The sequence below is a fragment of the Amphibalanus amphitrite genome, unplaced genomic scaffold (genome assembly GCF_019059575.1).
Source record: "Amphibalanus amphitrite isolate SeventyFive unplaced genomic scaffold, NRLGWU_Aamphi_draft 000059F_arrow, whole genome shotgun sequence".
Taxonomy (NCBI): domain Eukaryota; kingdom Metazoa; phylum Arthropoda; class Thecostraca; order Balanomorpha; family Balanidae; genus Amphibalanus; species Amphibalanus amphitrite.
Window position 1 is genome coordinate 513,030 of NW_024881555.1, and position 16,394 is coordinate 529,423.

Here is a 16,394-nt window from a genome sequence, read left to right on the forward strand (position 1 = left end):
CTTTTCAGGATCCAAAAAACTATCAACTTCGCTGCACGGGTGGTGACGGGGGCACGGCGGACGGACAGGATTGGCCCGACGCTCCGGGCTCTGGGATGGGAGCGGGTGGAGCGGTTGGTCGAGATGAAGGACGCCATCAAACTTCACAAGCTCCTGACCCAGGAGCTCGGACCACCAGCAGTCCGATCTATGTTCGTGGCCCGATCGGCTGTCTCCCACCGCTCCACCCGTTCCACCGAGGCGGGCCGCCTTGAGCTGCCGAGGTGCCGGCTGGTCGGCACCCAGCGCGGATTTCGATATCGTGCCGCGGCAACGTGGAACATGTTGTCACCAACTGTCACCAACATCAGATCTGCCCGAGAGTTTAAACGCGCTATTCGATAGAAAGTGCCATAGAACTGTCGCTACTACTAGTCACACAGTGCATTCATTTTGTGTTTAAATTTCATGCAACACAATGTGCGAAGTCTTCGCTTTTAGCCTTACATTTTAAACCTTCACCTTTTATGAATTCACCTTTTATGAATTTTCACCTTTTATGTATTTTATGAATATGGCGAGTGTCTGCTCTTATGTCTCGTTTTATTATGTCGTTCCATGAGTGTGCTATCTTGTATTGACGCAAATCCCGAAAAGCCATCATGTGGACGGATTTTAGATGAATACATACATACATACATACATACATATATAGAATTATACGTCCCAAGCTATCCTGTCCAGCGCAGACTAATTTACCAACCAACTCTGTCTAGCTCAGATGCCTAAAACCCATATCTCTGTTCATATATCTGAAACCTCCGGCGCGCACATAGTCTGCACCTGAATGGGCAGTCGCTCTTTGGAAGCTCACTGCAGGCACGTGTCGCTTGAAAGGAATGTCTCGGCCCATTGTAGTCGATAATGGGAAGCAGGGATCGGTATACACCTGTTCAGCGTCAACGAAAGTATGTATGATGTAGGTATGATATACGGTGATGGTTTGCAGCACGGTCAGCGTCTAAATGCCAACAGGCTTACGATTGTTTGCACTTCCGGTCGCTGCCGCATATCCGTTTCGGACAAACGTTAAACGTTACGCTCGCTAAATATTTTAAGAGCCTTGACTACGATATACGAGTGCGTCATTGCTCTCTGAAGCCTGAAAGTAAGACTACGTAATTAAAGAACCATCCTTATTAGCGCCACCATTTAAGGCTTTTATGCTGTAATGCTTTATGATAAATATACAATTAATCAAATCAAAACCGATTCTATGATGTGCATTTTGCCAGGGTATCAGGGCACTCATGTAAACAACGAACGATTTTCTTTCCGTTTTAATTAAGCTTCCCTTCCTTCTTCAGCGCTAAGCCACGCGTCTGGCGTGGCACCCGTTCATCTCTGAGTGTCGACAGCCGTGTCCGATGAGCAATTCACGACGACCGCCCTGTCCCGGCCGCAACCCTCAAAAGGAAATTGTCCGTCTGATTTGTGTGTCCGCTCTGGGGACTTAGCACCGCGGCGGGAGCGACGCGCGGCGCGTGGTGGCTCGACCCGGACGAATGCAGATGGCTTGCTTCCTTGAGAAGTCTTGGCGGCGATGAGGCTGCCGATGGGCGCGTGTGGGCCCAAAATGGCCGCGCCCACGCTGCGCTGACGAGCGGGGCGGCTGGGGAGCTCGCGAATCACTCGGGCTCGGCTCGGACCGCTCGGGGCTCGGCTCGCTCGGGTGGGTCTTCTGAGAGATGATTGTGTGGAGGAAGACGAGCTGCCGTGGTTCCGGCAGCTCGGGCCGCGCCGGCGTTGATGAACCAACACCTACGCCATACAAAGAAGAAGGTATTCAGAAGGTCGACGCAGCGCACCAGCTTCATCCGTGGTATCGGTGTGCAGGTTCACAGTTCACACGTCCCGCCCTGGTTCTGCTAGCCACTCGGCGCCGGCCCCGCCGCCTCATGCCCTGCCTCGGCGGCGGTGGGCGTCCTCGGGGAGTCTCTCCTCGCCGTCACAACCCCTCCAGCCGCCGCCGGACGCTCTATATCTCCGTCCTCCGCGAGCGTCCCTCCGGCAGCCTCCAATAGAGCCGGCGATGGACGCCATAGCTCTGCAGATTGTGCTGCTATGTGGCGTCCGGCGGGGTCCGGAACGGGCCATTTCTCTCTGCCTTTGTTCTGATCGGAGGGAAATTCGATCGGTTGCCATGCTCAGAAATAGTCCAGGTGCTACTTCTCACGTCTGAAATAGCCAAGCTTGTTTAGTCCCGGAGTTAAAATATCCCACTAACTGACGTCATATTCATAGCCCAATTTCGTACGAGCATTTTGTTAAATATAGCTCCATGAAATAGCTGCCATAACTAAAGACCGTCTTTCTTTCATTCTGACGGAAAATTACAAACGCTCATCAAATACGAGGTTTCACATCCGGCATCCAAAACAGAACGTTACAATTCATACACCAGCGGCGGTGATTTGTACCCGTCCCGGGTCGGTCTGAGCGGCCGTGGGGCGCTGCCGACCCGTCCAATCCGACTCGGTGTTACCATCAGCGCTCCTGATGGCCCACTGAATAGAGATGACGTGCTCGCCTCCCATTAAGTGCGCCCCTCACGGCACCGAAATACTAAATCGATGGCGCCTGCAGATCAGCCGTGACCCACGGCGCAGCACAGCGGGTCGCGCTCCACAGCGCGAGTCAGCGGAATAACTGAACGTTCTTAGATGCGCTTCAGATTATGTTTCTTTTAATCGGCTCTTCGTCGCGATGTCTCTGAATGATGCTTTGTTATCTGATGGAGCAAAAAGGGAGAAGATATTTCAAGGAAAAAATGATGAAGTAGTCTGGCGACGTGGTTTTTGTTTGTAACATAGAATCAGAACCCCTTGTCCGTCCAAAGCAGAAGAGAGCGGTCGCAATAAAAAGATGAAATCAGTGTCGCTAACATCAAAGTAGTTTGGAATTTCGGTTTGCGCTGGTAAAGTGCCACTTTATCAGATAAGTTCTGATATACGAGTAGGTATGTGTAATTGTGTTGGCTTTCCGATCCCAATAAAGTTAGGTACTCGTTTCAATTTACACAATAGGCTTGAAATAAAACTACGAAACCCAAGCTTTCACCATGTTAAATAAAATAATAAAAAGTGCCCATAGCAAGCTCTTATTTCATTTAGTTCGATCAAATAGGTATGTGTTAAGTGTTTATTGGACTGCAGTGACGAATTTTGAAGTACGTTAGCATGCAACTGAATAAATGATCGCGGAGTGTTGACATGACGGTAAACTGGGCCGGGATACTGGTTAGGCATCAGCAACTAGCAAGAACGTCTATAACCTCTTAAAATACGGCGTTATCTGGGTATCTTATTTATCCGTACATCAGATATAAACCCCGAACACTTACCTATGCATATAAATATGTTCTTGCAAGTTATATTCACTACATTGAGTCGGTGCCGACTTGTCCTCCCGCCGCCACCGTTCAAAGTCTGGAGCGGTCGCCCCCCCCCCCCCCCCCGAGTGCGGGTCCTCTTGGACGGCCGCCGAGCCGCTCCGCTCTCAGCTGCCATCCGAGGGCCGTTCCGAGTCACACCTTGGTGGTTTATTGCCCCTCTTTTCTCCATTAGTTACCGACAGCCCGACAAATGTCAAAAGTGCGGCTAACGGTCTGTCGTTGAGGCACGCGTAAGGCCTAGCACCGAATTAAACTTGGATTGTGTCATTAAACTTCGTGCTTTGCAGTCCTAGGAAGGCATTAATGAATCACATTACGATATAAATATAATGAAAATAAATATGCCGCCAGCTTTTCCAGTCTGTGCCCGGCTACCCACTATTTACGTCTGGTCAGAAGAACGGCACTCCATCGTTTCGTTCTTGTTTTCTTCATCCCAGATCAACTCAGGTTTGTCCCGACATCGTTTCTACCATTCTATATAAGCTTCCAACTCTGACATTGACCGCGGCTCGTCAGGCTCTGCGGTTGCACTGCACCGGGCAGATATCAGCACCGTTTCTCGGAAGTGGCGCTGGTTGTCGAAAGTCGACATCGTTCGATCGTGCTCCTAACTCTGATCTCGACGTCTTCGGTAGGATACCAATGCGCCTGACAATAGCTGCGGCCCCTGAGCTGCTGTCCAACTCCTGAGCGCGGCGATGTTAGCAAGACCAAAGTAAGACGAACCTGAGCGGAGTCGCAGTCCGGTTATCGGTGCAGCAGGCCTCCCCCAATCTGTGGTCAACAGGAGCTGATTCAGCGCCGCTGTCCGGCTTCTCTCGTCCAGAGCTGACTTAGCTCGGATTGTGTGTGGATTCTCGAAACGTGCCGCGCCCAATTAGAGCAGGCACGTGCAGCAGTGGCTGGTGCGGGGCTGAAATATCGGCAATCGGCTCGGCGACATTCAAGTCAACGGTTCGTATAAGATGGGAAAGTTGAATATACGTGATGAATGGGATGGGAGTGGGACTCGAACGCAGCGTACGTAAATTGTTTATACCCAAAAGTTTTTGGGTGCGTTTAACTCACAACGTTTTCTATCATAGTCGCCCTGGACGATCGGGAGGGAGAGAGGGAGACGGGGTACCGGAAATGGGGTCGTTCATCTTCGGCCTGTCGCAGTTCGGCCGCTACTTCTGCAGAAACTGCGGAGAACGGACACCAAAACTCATCGGTCCTCGCGAACCTTTTTCCTGGCGCCCGTCTGCACACCAGCAGAGAGTCGAAGTCGGTCGGTGCACTCTGGGGCACGTTCGGCACACATGCACTGCCGCCGGTGACGGACGGACGGTTCGTGAGTCTGCATAAGGACAGACGGGACTGGTGCAGTGCGGCCGGCCGGCCGACGCCCGCGGAACGGGAGGTCAGAATCGAGGTCGGGGACGGTGTCGGAGTCGGGGTTTGGGGTCGGAGACGGTGTCTGACCCTGATTTCGACAGCCACTGCCCGCTACCGAAGCATAAGGCGGTTGCGGCTGTAGGTATAGGAGTGCGAACATACATATACATAGGTATACATACATACATATAACATACATACCATTACGCCAGGTCGGCCAGACGGCAGGCGCCGATAAAAAACTTCATGTCAATCTGTCCCGCCCGGCGGCGGCGCCCCGGTACTTTGTCAGTAGTCACAACTCACGGACCACGTTGGGCCATAGATCTGAAGACCCCAAGGCCTTTTAAACACCCCCAGCAATAAAATTAAGTCCGAAATGCTGGCTAGCCTAGACAATCTTGGCCTAGACCACCCGGCTAATGCATTGCATTGACCTATCCCGTTGCCAAGTTACTCTACAATCCCCTAGATGGCAGCACTGATAGCGTTTGTCAGTGATGGCGCAGACCGGCGAAACCGGCGCAGCCGTTTTTGTTTAGTGTTGAAACGGCTCGGGGTGGGTGTGGAGCTCTTAGAATTGGACATTTTTACGTAATTAACTGACAAAGGTAAGCCTTTTGTTCTTTTCAAGTGACAGGTATTCAAGTTTTTAGAGCAAATCATATTTTCATTTGGCTTTCATTTGTTAATCATCGCTTCATTGCAGGATCACCACCTCAGGAAATTTTTGTCTATGCCTTTTTTGGCTTGTTGCCTCTAATGTTTGTTTATATTTTGTTGTATCTTCAAATAATTTTCATGAAAAGACCTATAATTTCATCACAATGTATATGTCTGTACTTAGGATGTGAAAAACTGCAATTTGAATTGAATGTCAACTCTTGCCCGTTCGACCTGACCCCATTGTGTCTCCCACATGTCTTTTTTCTGGGACAACAACGCTCCCGCAGAGCAGTTCACCATGATACCATGCTGCGGGCTGGACTGCTGCATGCAAAGTGCACGCCACTCCGTTGTTAATCTGTGCCATACCTTGCACCAACTAAGTGCCTCCTCAGTCCTCACCCGCAAGATCTTGTCGAGATTGCCATGCTGTGCAGTCTGGAGACTGGGGACAGGTCCTGGTATGCCCGCAGCCCCTTCTGGACCTATATTTTTCATTAGGGTGTAGGCATGATGCTATTGTTCCCATGCTAGAACCATTATACTTTATGAACCTTAGAACTAATATGAATCTTTGAAATATATTAAGTCAATAATTCTGCATTCATTAGTTGGGCACAATTCATGCAAATGCACAATAAAGTCTCTTGCAGTGGATTAATGCAATTTCAACTTTTCAATTGAAGCACTTGAATAATTTTATTTATATTGTCTTTTGAAAGCCAAACACTCAGCTCTAAGACCAGATATACTTTGTGTAGAACTGCTGGAATAGCTTTAAGCATAGATAACAGTAGAACATATAACAGATAACCATAGTTCTATTGTTATCTATGCTTTAAAGTTTAAACAATGACCAATATTCACTTTGAATCCATCATGAGTATGATAAATGTAGCACTTGATTGGAACATGTAGTCACTGTTTTTTGTTCAATGCATACCTACTGCTTGGTCAAATTGATGTTTGTTTGAGTTATAGACTTATGAGGAAACAGTTGTTTGATAACAGTTGACATTAGGCATAGAATAAACTTATCCATTTTCCACAGATTAAAACCTACAACATGATTCCTCCACAATCATGATTTCTTGCTGGCTCATGTGCTTTAGAATTGTCTTGGAAAGATACCTGCTACCTTCTTTAGGCATATGCTGCTTCACAAGCTAGTGTTATACAAGGTTGCTTACTAGTCAGGCATCTTTGCTAACCTTGAATTTTAAATCATGACTTGCAAATTACAATTAAAATTCAAGACTTTCTCTCTATCAGTATATAGCTGATTGTAGCTACATGCTTAAACTCTGATTTTGTGTTTTTTATTCTGATAATGCTAGCCAGCTTTATCCAGTACTTCTCAACATAACCTGATCAATTAAATTGCTCAAAATATTCTGACCTGGGCACTGATGATTGCAGTTGTATGGTGATTGAATGGATTCTAGGAAGCCACCTTGTTTTGTTTTGATTGTTTACATGTGAAAGTAAAACCACTCAGGTTTTTAGGAGGTGTGATTCTTGATTAATCTCAGTAAATATTGCAGGTTGACTTTAGTAAGAAGTTAACTGCAGTATAATAATACAATGATTCGAAAAAAGTTTATCAGCATGGTTTTGGAGTGAAATGTGGCTGATTTGTACCACCTTCTTTTCACTTTGAAGGGATTGCTTGGGTAGGGGGTTGGTTACAGTCTGTATTACTGATTCTTGGGAATGTTGTAGATAAATTACCTGTAACTATTCTCTGGATATCTGTTGTTTTTTGGCCTTTCAAAGCAAATCTCGCAACCACATGCATTATGAAACGAAACCCGAGTTGACTTTTATTGAAAAAAGCGAGGATGTATTGGAATCGGTTGTCTTTTTGGTCTCCCATCGTAACTTCTCATGATAGCCCTGGGCTCATTCAACTCTTCTTGTGAAGCGCTCGCGTACCGCCGTTCCGTCTCGGGGAGACCTGAGTGCCTGTCTCCGGAGACCTGAGTTACCTGTCTCCGGGAGACGCGACTGCCCGTATCCGGGGTTCTCTGAATCTCCGCCTCTCCATTACACGCGGCTCGCTGCAGCCGGCTTCCTCTGCGGCGCGGAGCTCGTATGACGCTCCTCAGTACGGGGAACAGCCGGCGCTCCTCGGGCTCCAACAGCCGCACCCGGGCACAGATGCCACTATCGACCGTGGTTTGTGTACAGACGCCCCGCGGTGGCTGGATGCCGGGCAGAGGTCGGAAAAAATCAGAACGTTTTCTCCATAACGTGCTTTGATTGACAAGGCAGCGTTCCAGACTGGACACTGGCCACTTTCCTCCGATGTTGCTATGCTGTTTTCCTCCTCCCTGAGTCCCTGGCAGCAGTCTGAGGTATGTGCTGTGACCGAGGGCAGGTCAGGCATACGCTGTTATGATACCTGGAAAGGCGTGCCATGTCACCATTGTTTTAGATATGGGCGTGTGCTATGGTGTCCATGGGCTGAACGCCGGCCGATCGCTGTGCTGTCTGGCGCGCCGCTGCAGCTCAGTGTCGTGCACAGTGCAGTCGGCAGCCCGGCGCACCGTTCCGACACGGTGTCGGCCGTTCCCTATCAGCAATGCGCCAACTTGTCCGGACAGTTTACATAAGAGGTCCCCCGTGGAGCATTGCGGGACTCCCGGCCCGTCTTTGAACCTCACCTTCGAATGGTGCCCGGTTTGAACAGAAATAGGAGCTCCATTGACATTCACCTTTGGGTTCTGTTTATATGAATTATGTGGGTCATTATACGAACCCACACTGTCATACGGTAACGTTTAGTGAATTTTGTTTTAAGCGGTGGCCGCATACATCGTTAGCACTTATATAGAAGCGGGTACCGATTGCTTATGTGTTGACACGGGTAAACACGGCTTCATACCTTGTCTCCTTTGTTACAGAGTAGGATGGGTCGTGGCTAGTAATGCATGCGTCACTTAGTTAGTATACGATTTGGGGTCACTTTGTAGTTAAGAAATTCATGGACCTCTGAGAAATATGCCATTAGATTGTGTGACCTACAATTCTCGGAGATTCAATGGCACTAGTATTTACACACCCTCCCGACATAGACATTTGTAGCATTTCGTCAGCGGCGAGCTCTCACCTTTGTCTTACTACATCTTTAATGCCGCGATTCATGTGATTCAGTGCATGTAGCCATCCGTACAGACAGCAGTGGATGTATGTTGAAGATCGGAAACTAGATCCTGTCTCAGGCGAGAACAAAGAAACCGTTACTGATTTCGTCATGATCTTTGTAAACCTTTTAAAGAATTAAGTTCTTGCAGGACACATTTGGAGATTCTGCGTGATGACAAAGACACGGATAGTGCGAGACACACGGTTTTTACTGGGATTCAATCTAACCCCAAGTGAATTCGGACCCCGAACTTTTGAAGATGTTTTCCGCCGAGGCGAGATGTTAGTGTTTTGCCGCTCTCCTTTCCAAATTTGTGCAGCCGGCCGGCGTGGGCCACTCGTGCCGGGAATCTGGGGAATGTGGCGGTGAATCAGCCGGCCCAGATGATAAACAGGGTGCTGCTCCGGCCGGGCAGCTCGCCGCTCGGACGCTGCCGCCGCCGCCCTATAGGATCGATCTAGGAGCGGCGGGCGCGGCCGCCGGGGTCGGGCGTCTCCGGAGCTGCCAGAGACTGACAGGTGCCGGCTCGGCTCAGTGGGGTATGAAAGTGGCCGCCGCCAGTCGCAGCTGAGTGCCGCCCGCCGACCGGCGCTGAACGGCTCTGGGCGGCGGCCACGGCCATTTCGGGTGAACCCGGTCACATCAGCCGCTCAGAGTGGACGATTTACCACCCGGTGACGGCTCACTTCCGATGGCCGGCAGCGGACGGACGGGCCGCGATCCGTCCACCCACGCCCGGACAAGGTCGGCGGAGACGTGTGCCGGCGACTGTCGTCTGTCGTGCGCCGGCCCGCCGCCGCCGGCCGCACGTGCCCCGCCCTGCCCTCCCGCGGCCATCGACCGCCCTGCGCCGCCGCCGCCGCCGCCGCCGCCGCCGCCACTGGATGAAATAGCGCGCGGTCCGGCGGCGGTGGCGGCGCGGCGGGCGGCAGAGTCGGCCAGCTGGTCTGCCGCGCGGACGAGCCTCTGAGCGCCACGTCTCTGTCTGCAGGTCACTGAGCAGCGACGAACGCCGCCGCGGCTGCTGACGGAGCCGGGGAGGAGTGGGAGGACTCCCAGCCTCGAGGATAGTCCTCACTGGGGACTGCCTCTCGGAGGACGGAGCGCCACCCGGCGGGAGCACACTCCGCGCGCACGTGTGTGGAGATCAGTGACAGTGCCATATCGTGGGGATTCGGTATCGAGAGTACCGAGTGAAGACTGTGTGATTTGAGGAACCGATCCAGGACGAGCCCGCGGAAGGCGTCAGTGTGTCAGTGTGCGTTGGGGAGCTATGTGACGAGTCGCCCGGACGGACGGTATGACGCACTGACGGTGCGTCTGAGGTGATTTTACTGCAGATCGGTACTGTTTTAACCGACATCGGCGAGCCAGGATGGCACTGCGCGGGTGAGTACAATCAATGCGGAGCGGAGCGAGCTAGCTCGGCTCGGCCAGGTTTTAATTCTTGTTTTTTTTTTCGCTCTTTTTGTCTGTGTTTGCTCACTGGAGCATCCAAACTGGATTCCAATTATGTCGACTTCTCAATTTCACTTCCTCGTTCCATTTAATGGGACCAATTATTTGAGCCTTTTGTTCTAACAGTTTTTCTGTCGATGTGAATATTCCACCGGAAGCTTCCGCCTTCGTAATTGTATGCTTCATTTGCGTCATTTTAATTGGACGCACCTTAGAACCCTATTGAACCCCGTTCTTTTGACGAAACAATCTCTAGTCACGACCTTGTACGATGCAGTGTTTGCGGTCAGCTGTAAAAGCTGTAAGTGCCCATCTGATTGAGTTGCCCCATGCTGCTGTGCTCTGTCTCCTCCCACGCACCTGACCTGTGACCTGTGACCCGAGCTGGCCCCGTGACCCCTCTGGCGACCTGTGCCCCTACTCCATGACCTCGGACATACTGTACCGTCGGCGGCTGTGTCGGCGATCCTGTCTCAGGCTCTCACATCAGATTCGACATACCCAGCGGGCTCGACAGCCGGATACGAGAAGCAACCAACGACGCTGGCGAACACCGGGGCTACGGAGTCGCGAACAGCAACGTACTAGCACCAAAATACAAACCGTTACCGTCAAATGACAGCGGGCCAGTGTTCTAAAATTGGATTTTGGTTGGGTGTGCCGATGAAGAAAAAAAAATCCTAGGATGAGAAAAAAGGAAATGAATAACCGAAGTATATTTGCAAAATGGTGTAATCCCAATTTGTATGCCAACTGCTAAACCAGGATTTCTTGTCAGAATCTTGACAGGGTGTGAAACAAAAGGATGTGGGTGCATCAACTGTCAAGTGACATGTAAACTGGCTGTCGGGAATACATGAAACTTTTTCAGAGATGAAGTAAAGTCGGTCATTCATATTTTAGGGATGAAAGTATTTTCCCCATTAGGTGTGATTTGCCACCAAAAAGTCTGAAAAATGGAATACTGCATCGGGCAGATCCCAGATACTTTTCACAAAGTTCTTCTAGAATACCAACGCCGTTAACTCTCACGCTGAATGCCGGACTTCCAGACATCAAGCCTGATACTGGCAGCTATCAACCGGCTAATCAACATACAATTCAAGCCGAACCCATTGTTACACCCCTGTCTATCGCCCAGTCCCCGTACCTTCAACCATACCTGTAACTCAGAGGTCCGACCAATTGTCTCGCCTTCGAATTGACGACTGCAGTCTACACACCACAGCCTGTTTTTTTCGATCTTCGGACATCTGAACCTAAAGCTGGTTCGCTGTTTAACACAGCTGATACCTTGAACCTACTGTAGTTCAAACGGCGACAGCGTATCCTAGAGAGGGGTTCGCTGGGGCGGAGTGGGGTTATGAACATGGCAATAATATCGCTTGCACACCGCAACGGTTATGAATAGCGGGATATTGCGAGAGCTTATATTGAATGAACTGTAAATGGTGTAACGTGCCGATAATACAGCTTGTGTAATCCACAGCTGCCTGATTGATGTGGTATGTGGTGTGATTTATGATACACTGCGGCTCGTGAGACAGTGGCAGTCGCTTGTTTTGGAATGTTTACACGTGGGTGTCTCGTTCGGAATGAAGCGGGAATGCGACTTATGGATTGTTACGCCGCGCGGCGTCAGTCATTTTTGATTTGCCGGAAACCCACATCAAAAGTGTCTTATCAGTAAGACTTCCAGGGCTGCAGTGCGCTGTGCAACGTGCGCATCATTTATAAGCATTGCAAATACCATAAACACATGACCATCAAGTCGACACTTATTCCGTGCCTGAACTGATACTGAGTGGCGACTTTTGGGCAGCGAGGAGTTTGAAGTAAGCTCATTGGGGTGACGGGGTCGGACATGCTGGGGCATTGAGTCTAAATTGCTGCAATGAATGTTTACTGACCAGCTGTGAGCTGATCGTAATCGCTGAATGTGAAGTGAAAACTTCCAGTATGCTACCCTTCTGTTTGTGATCGACGGCAGCCGCTGTCAACTTCTGACGACCTTTGCAAGGCTGCAACTCGTCTTGACCGCCGCGTATCTTCCACTACATGCCGTCAGAACTCGTGGCTTTCTGCCCGGCTGCCTGATGTGCCCGGAGCCGCCAGTATGAGTCACCCGGCTCCGCGGCGTGTCTGGTCCGCCTGACCTGTCTAGAGGGTCGGCAGATGGTCGTTTGTCTGTCTGGGCGTCTGTCCAGTCTGCCTGGCCCTGGCCAGCCAGACCAGACAGTCCAACTGGCCAGTCTGTCTGGCTGGCCTTTCCTTCCCTCGCCTATTGTCCATGAAGTTCCCAGCCAGCCTGACCAGACACTAGACAGTCCTCCTGGCTTGTCAGTGTGTCTGGCCTCTCCGTTCCACTCGAGTCTTCTGGCAGTTTTGCTTCGTCTGGCCCATGTAGTTCTTTTGGCTCGTCTGGTCCTGATAGCCCATTTGCCTCATAATCTCTTCGCCACTCGCCCACCCAGCCGTCTCTCGGTCTGATCTCTCCGTCTCGGAGGCACGTCGGAGACGGCGTGGCGCCTCGTCTCGTCTCGCAGCAGACACCACCGACCCCCAGCTGGTCTCAGCCCCGGGCCGTCTGCCAGCGGCCGGTCATTCCAATCCCCGACAAAGCGGGCACCGACCGGTGAGGTGTGGTGGTGCCGGCAGCGGCGTCCTCTGCTCGCCTGAAGGGCTCGCCAGTGACGACCGAATGCGTTTCAAACGGGACCGAGGAGGCTGGCGACTGGGAGAGCCGCTGGACTGTCGCGCGGTGTTGAATGAGGCGGAATAGAACGCTCCTTGAGAGGGTCGCTGAAGGTTGGATGGATACGTTGGTTCGAAAGGCTTTAGTGCTACTGTCACGCGTTTTATGTTGGGATGTTTTTTTAAGGAGACAATGTCTCTGTCTTGAGACATATTGTGCCGTGGCGATATTTGGACACCCGGCATGGATACCACTCCCGCATGCACCACTCCCCGTGTCAGCATAGGACACCCTTTGTCGGTCAGACGGCGACGTGGCGCTGTATTCCCTGTGACCCGAGTTTACCCCGGGGATAGGGTCTAATCCAGCGGGATGGCGCCCCCGACCCTCGTGACCAATGATACGACCGGCCGGAAGGGCTATCTCGGCCAATGTATACATCCCGGGTCAGAGACAAAGAACGGGGTGCCATCCGACGCCGGGCCGGCGGTCACAGCACCCAGTGAGCGCTGACTCTAGAGTATGACCGGCGCCGGTCGGCGGGCACAGTGGAAGTATCCTTCCGCCGCTGCTGCGGTCACAGCAGGGAGCGGGTATCGGCGCCGGACCGGACCGGGCCCGAACGGCCGCCTCAGCACGCCCCGGTCGGCCGGCGCGGACGTGCCCGCCGCCGGCCGTGCTGCGGCACGTCGATACCGGTCGGACCGCGGCCGAGCCCGGTGACCGGCCCAGCTCGGCCCACACGGAACTCTGCAGACCGCCGCGCCGCGCCCGGAGGCGGCCAGGACGCGCCGCCGAACGGCTAATTATCTCCGCCCTGCCGGGGCGGGGCGGGCCGCTGGCTGCATCTGGCGGCACTGCGCTTCAGGTGACTTATTTGGGCGGGCTGAGAGCGAACCGTCAGTGCGCGGTGCCGCCGGACCCCGCGCCCCGGACACGGACAGTCGCTGGTGGTCCGTGACTGAAAGTACCGGCCGACCCGGCCCGCCGCCGGCCGGAGAGCGGGCGACTGAGACGTCTCGGAGACGGTTCACACGGTGGAGGTCCGGACCGCTGCAGAAATATGGACCCAGCGTTCCACAGATCCCATGATGGCGCCGTCGTAGGTCTCAGATCTCGACTCGGTTGCCAGAACTTAAACGACCAACATCCATTCTCGGCATAACCTACCCAGAACAACGCCTCCTAATCTAACTTTCCAGTAAATTTCCTGATAACATTTTAAGGCTGAAACAAAATTTCTCAGAATCACAAGGCGTTGTGCAACGAGCTCTCTCGAAAATTAGTCGCCGGGATGCGTTTTGTTATCAGCCTATGCGATTGTCCCGGCTCTCTCCCGTTCTGTGAGCGGGTCGCCGGGTCGGCGGCGGCGGCCGGAGCGGGCCTGAAATGGGCGCCCGGCATTAGCGGGCTCAGTGGCCGAGAGTGGGGCCGCGATCAATGCTGTTAATGGGTCCGCCGGTCCGCCGGCGCTCAGTGGGCCGGCGGCCGACGACCGCTGCCCGACGCCTGATTGGGGACCGGTCGGCCGCCGAGACAGAGTCGGCGAGCTGGAAGCTGGAAGGCGGACTGGACTGGACTGGACGACTGACTGGACTGGACGCAGATCCACCGTCCTGCCGTGCAGGTAGTCTGAATTGAATACCCGGCTACCGTATCCGCGGCTTGGATCGAACGGCTCGACGATCCACGGCAGAATCACTGCCGGCGCACTGCAGATGGACACGCAACCGTCGCAGTCCCGCTGGGCGGGTCTGTTGCAGCGGCGACACGAACTCCAACTCGGCATTGTTCGGGATATTTACTGCGGTGTAGTGACCGCCACTCGGAGGACATTGTTGCCTTTGCGGGACAGTGACACCGCAAGTGCGTCGTCTGCTAGAGCCGCGCTCGCTGTGATCGTCTCTGCCTGTCTCCGCCCGTCCACACACCGGGTGACGACGGACGCAGCGGGCACTAAACCTCCCGCTGACGTGCGTCGGACACCGCTCGGGTAACCGGAGCAGCGCGGCTCTCCGGTGCCGCTCTGATACCATCGCGCCTCTCCTGTGGTGGCTGTGGAGCCGCCGGTGCCGGACCGACCGGGTCGTCGGACCGACCGACCGGCCATTGTCGGGACGCAGTGGGCCGAGCGGGTCCGGCGCGCTCCGACCGTGCAGCGCGGCACGGCTGGAGACCGGCGCAGCGCCACCGCCGCCGGCGGGTCTTTGTCGCTCGTGACAGCGCCGGGGCGTCGCGGCGGACTCGACTGACACGCCGCTTTGTGGCCGCTGTAAATCAGGGCCCGACCGTGCCCGCCCGCCGACGGCACGGGTTGGGGCGGGAGCCGTGACCTGGTGACGGGCACGGAACAGCGCGGATGGGCACGGAACGGAACGGCACGGCACTGAACGGCTTGGGGATCAGAAGGTTCGGCGAGAGCGGATGGGGGTAATGAGCGATTTGCTTCGCTGGTAACCGCACGGTGGGATACGGCTCCGTGGACTTGTGGCCTTGCCATGCCGTGCCTTCCATCTTGCCGTGCCGGGGCTTACCACGCCGTGCCGTGCCCCAGTGGCGGCCAATTGCGCCCGGCCGGCAGGACGGCGCGCTCGTGTGCTCCGCTTTTGACGGGCGGCTGTTGCTTTTCACTTATTCCAGACCGTGTGTTTGTGGAACTGGACTGACGTCTTTGCGTCAGGTGGAAGGCTGTTTTTCCGGTTTGGAGCGAGGTATTTATCGCGAGGAGTTTTATTCCACCTGTAATGTGTGCTGAAAACACGCTGTTTTATGAAATACTTCGGAGTTGTAGCGTCTTCGAATCTGAACAGTGAGCGTGCTTTGTTATTTCTGTAGCTTTCGTGAACTCGGTTTTCCGAGAAACCGACAGGTCAATTGACCGGCTGACATCGGGTCGACTCTTCTGTCGATTGGTGGCGAACGGTGCAGTGGAAGCCTTGGAAGTTGGGACTATTTCAGTCCAAGAAATCACATGCAAAATAGATGGTGGCGCGAACGACTCACTCTCACGCAACTCAGCGGACCCGGTGGCTCGTCGATGCTGATTGTGTGGCCTCGGGCCGAACGTTTCCGCCAAACTTGGGCTCAATTTCGGCCGCTCGTAGCCACCCGCCTCCGAGAAGTGTCGACAGGGGCCGCCTGTGGCCACAACCTCGGCTGATCACGTGACTCAATCCGCCCACCGCTGATTGCAACACGTGACCGGAGTGAGCCGATCACTCTGCGAGAGGTAACAGATCGATTTCCTCGCTCGGACCCCGGTAATGGTGCTTACAGGAGCTGCTCACCGATCAATATCCAGGGGCGCGCCGCCGCTCCGATTCATACCAACGCCCGATCCAGATTCTGATTGCATGTTGCAATCTCGGTGTCAACGGCCCGAGCGGCACGTAGGGTTTCCCGCCGCCTCTGCCGGCTGGGGGCACGTGGCTGACGCCGGGCTTCCGCGCTGAGCTGAGCCGGTCCAGCTCGGCTCGGCTCGGCTCCCGTGGTAGCACAACAGCTGAGGATCGTTCGGGTGTGGGCGCCACCACCACCGCCGCCGCCGAGGCGTCTGGTCGCATAACGATCACAGGGAGTGGGCCGGGATGACTTGGGGACTGGGGAGGTCGGTA

At 53.6% G+C, this 16,394-nt stretch overlaps 1 protein-coding gene across 4 annotated transcripts in view; it reads left to right on the top strand.

The window, feature by feature from the left end:
* The first annotated feature begins 5,341 nt into the window (after positions 1–5,341).
* LOC122378447 (tyrosine-protein phosphatase Lar-like) overlaps positions 5,342–16,394 on the top strand; it is a 169,715-nt gene continuing 158,662 nt past the window's right edge. For 3 of the 4 annotated variants that reach the window (XM_043359525.1, XM_043359526.1, XM_043359527.1), the window contains exons 1-2: positions 5,354–5,424; positions 9,619–10,016. In XM_043359525.1, the coding sequence (XP_043215460.1) occupies positions 10,003–10,016 (14 nt within the window). In that variant the 5' untranslated portion in view covers positions 5,354–5,424; positions 9,619–10,002. Of the gene's footprint in view, positions 5,425–9,618; positions 10,017–16,394 lie in introns of all 4 variants that reach the window. The other variant, XM_043359524.1, reaches the window with a different exon arrangement.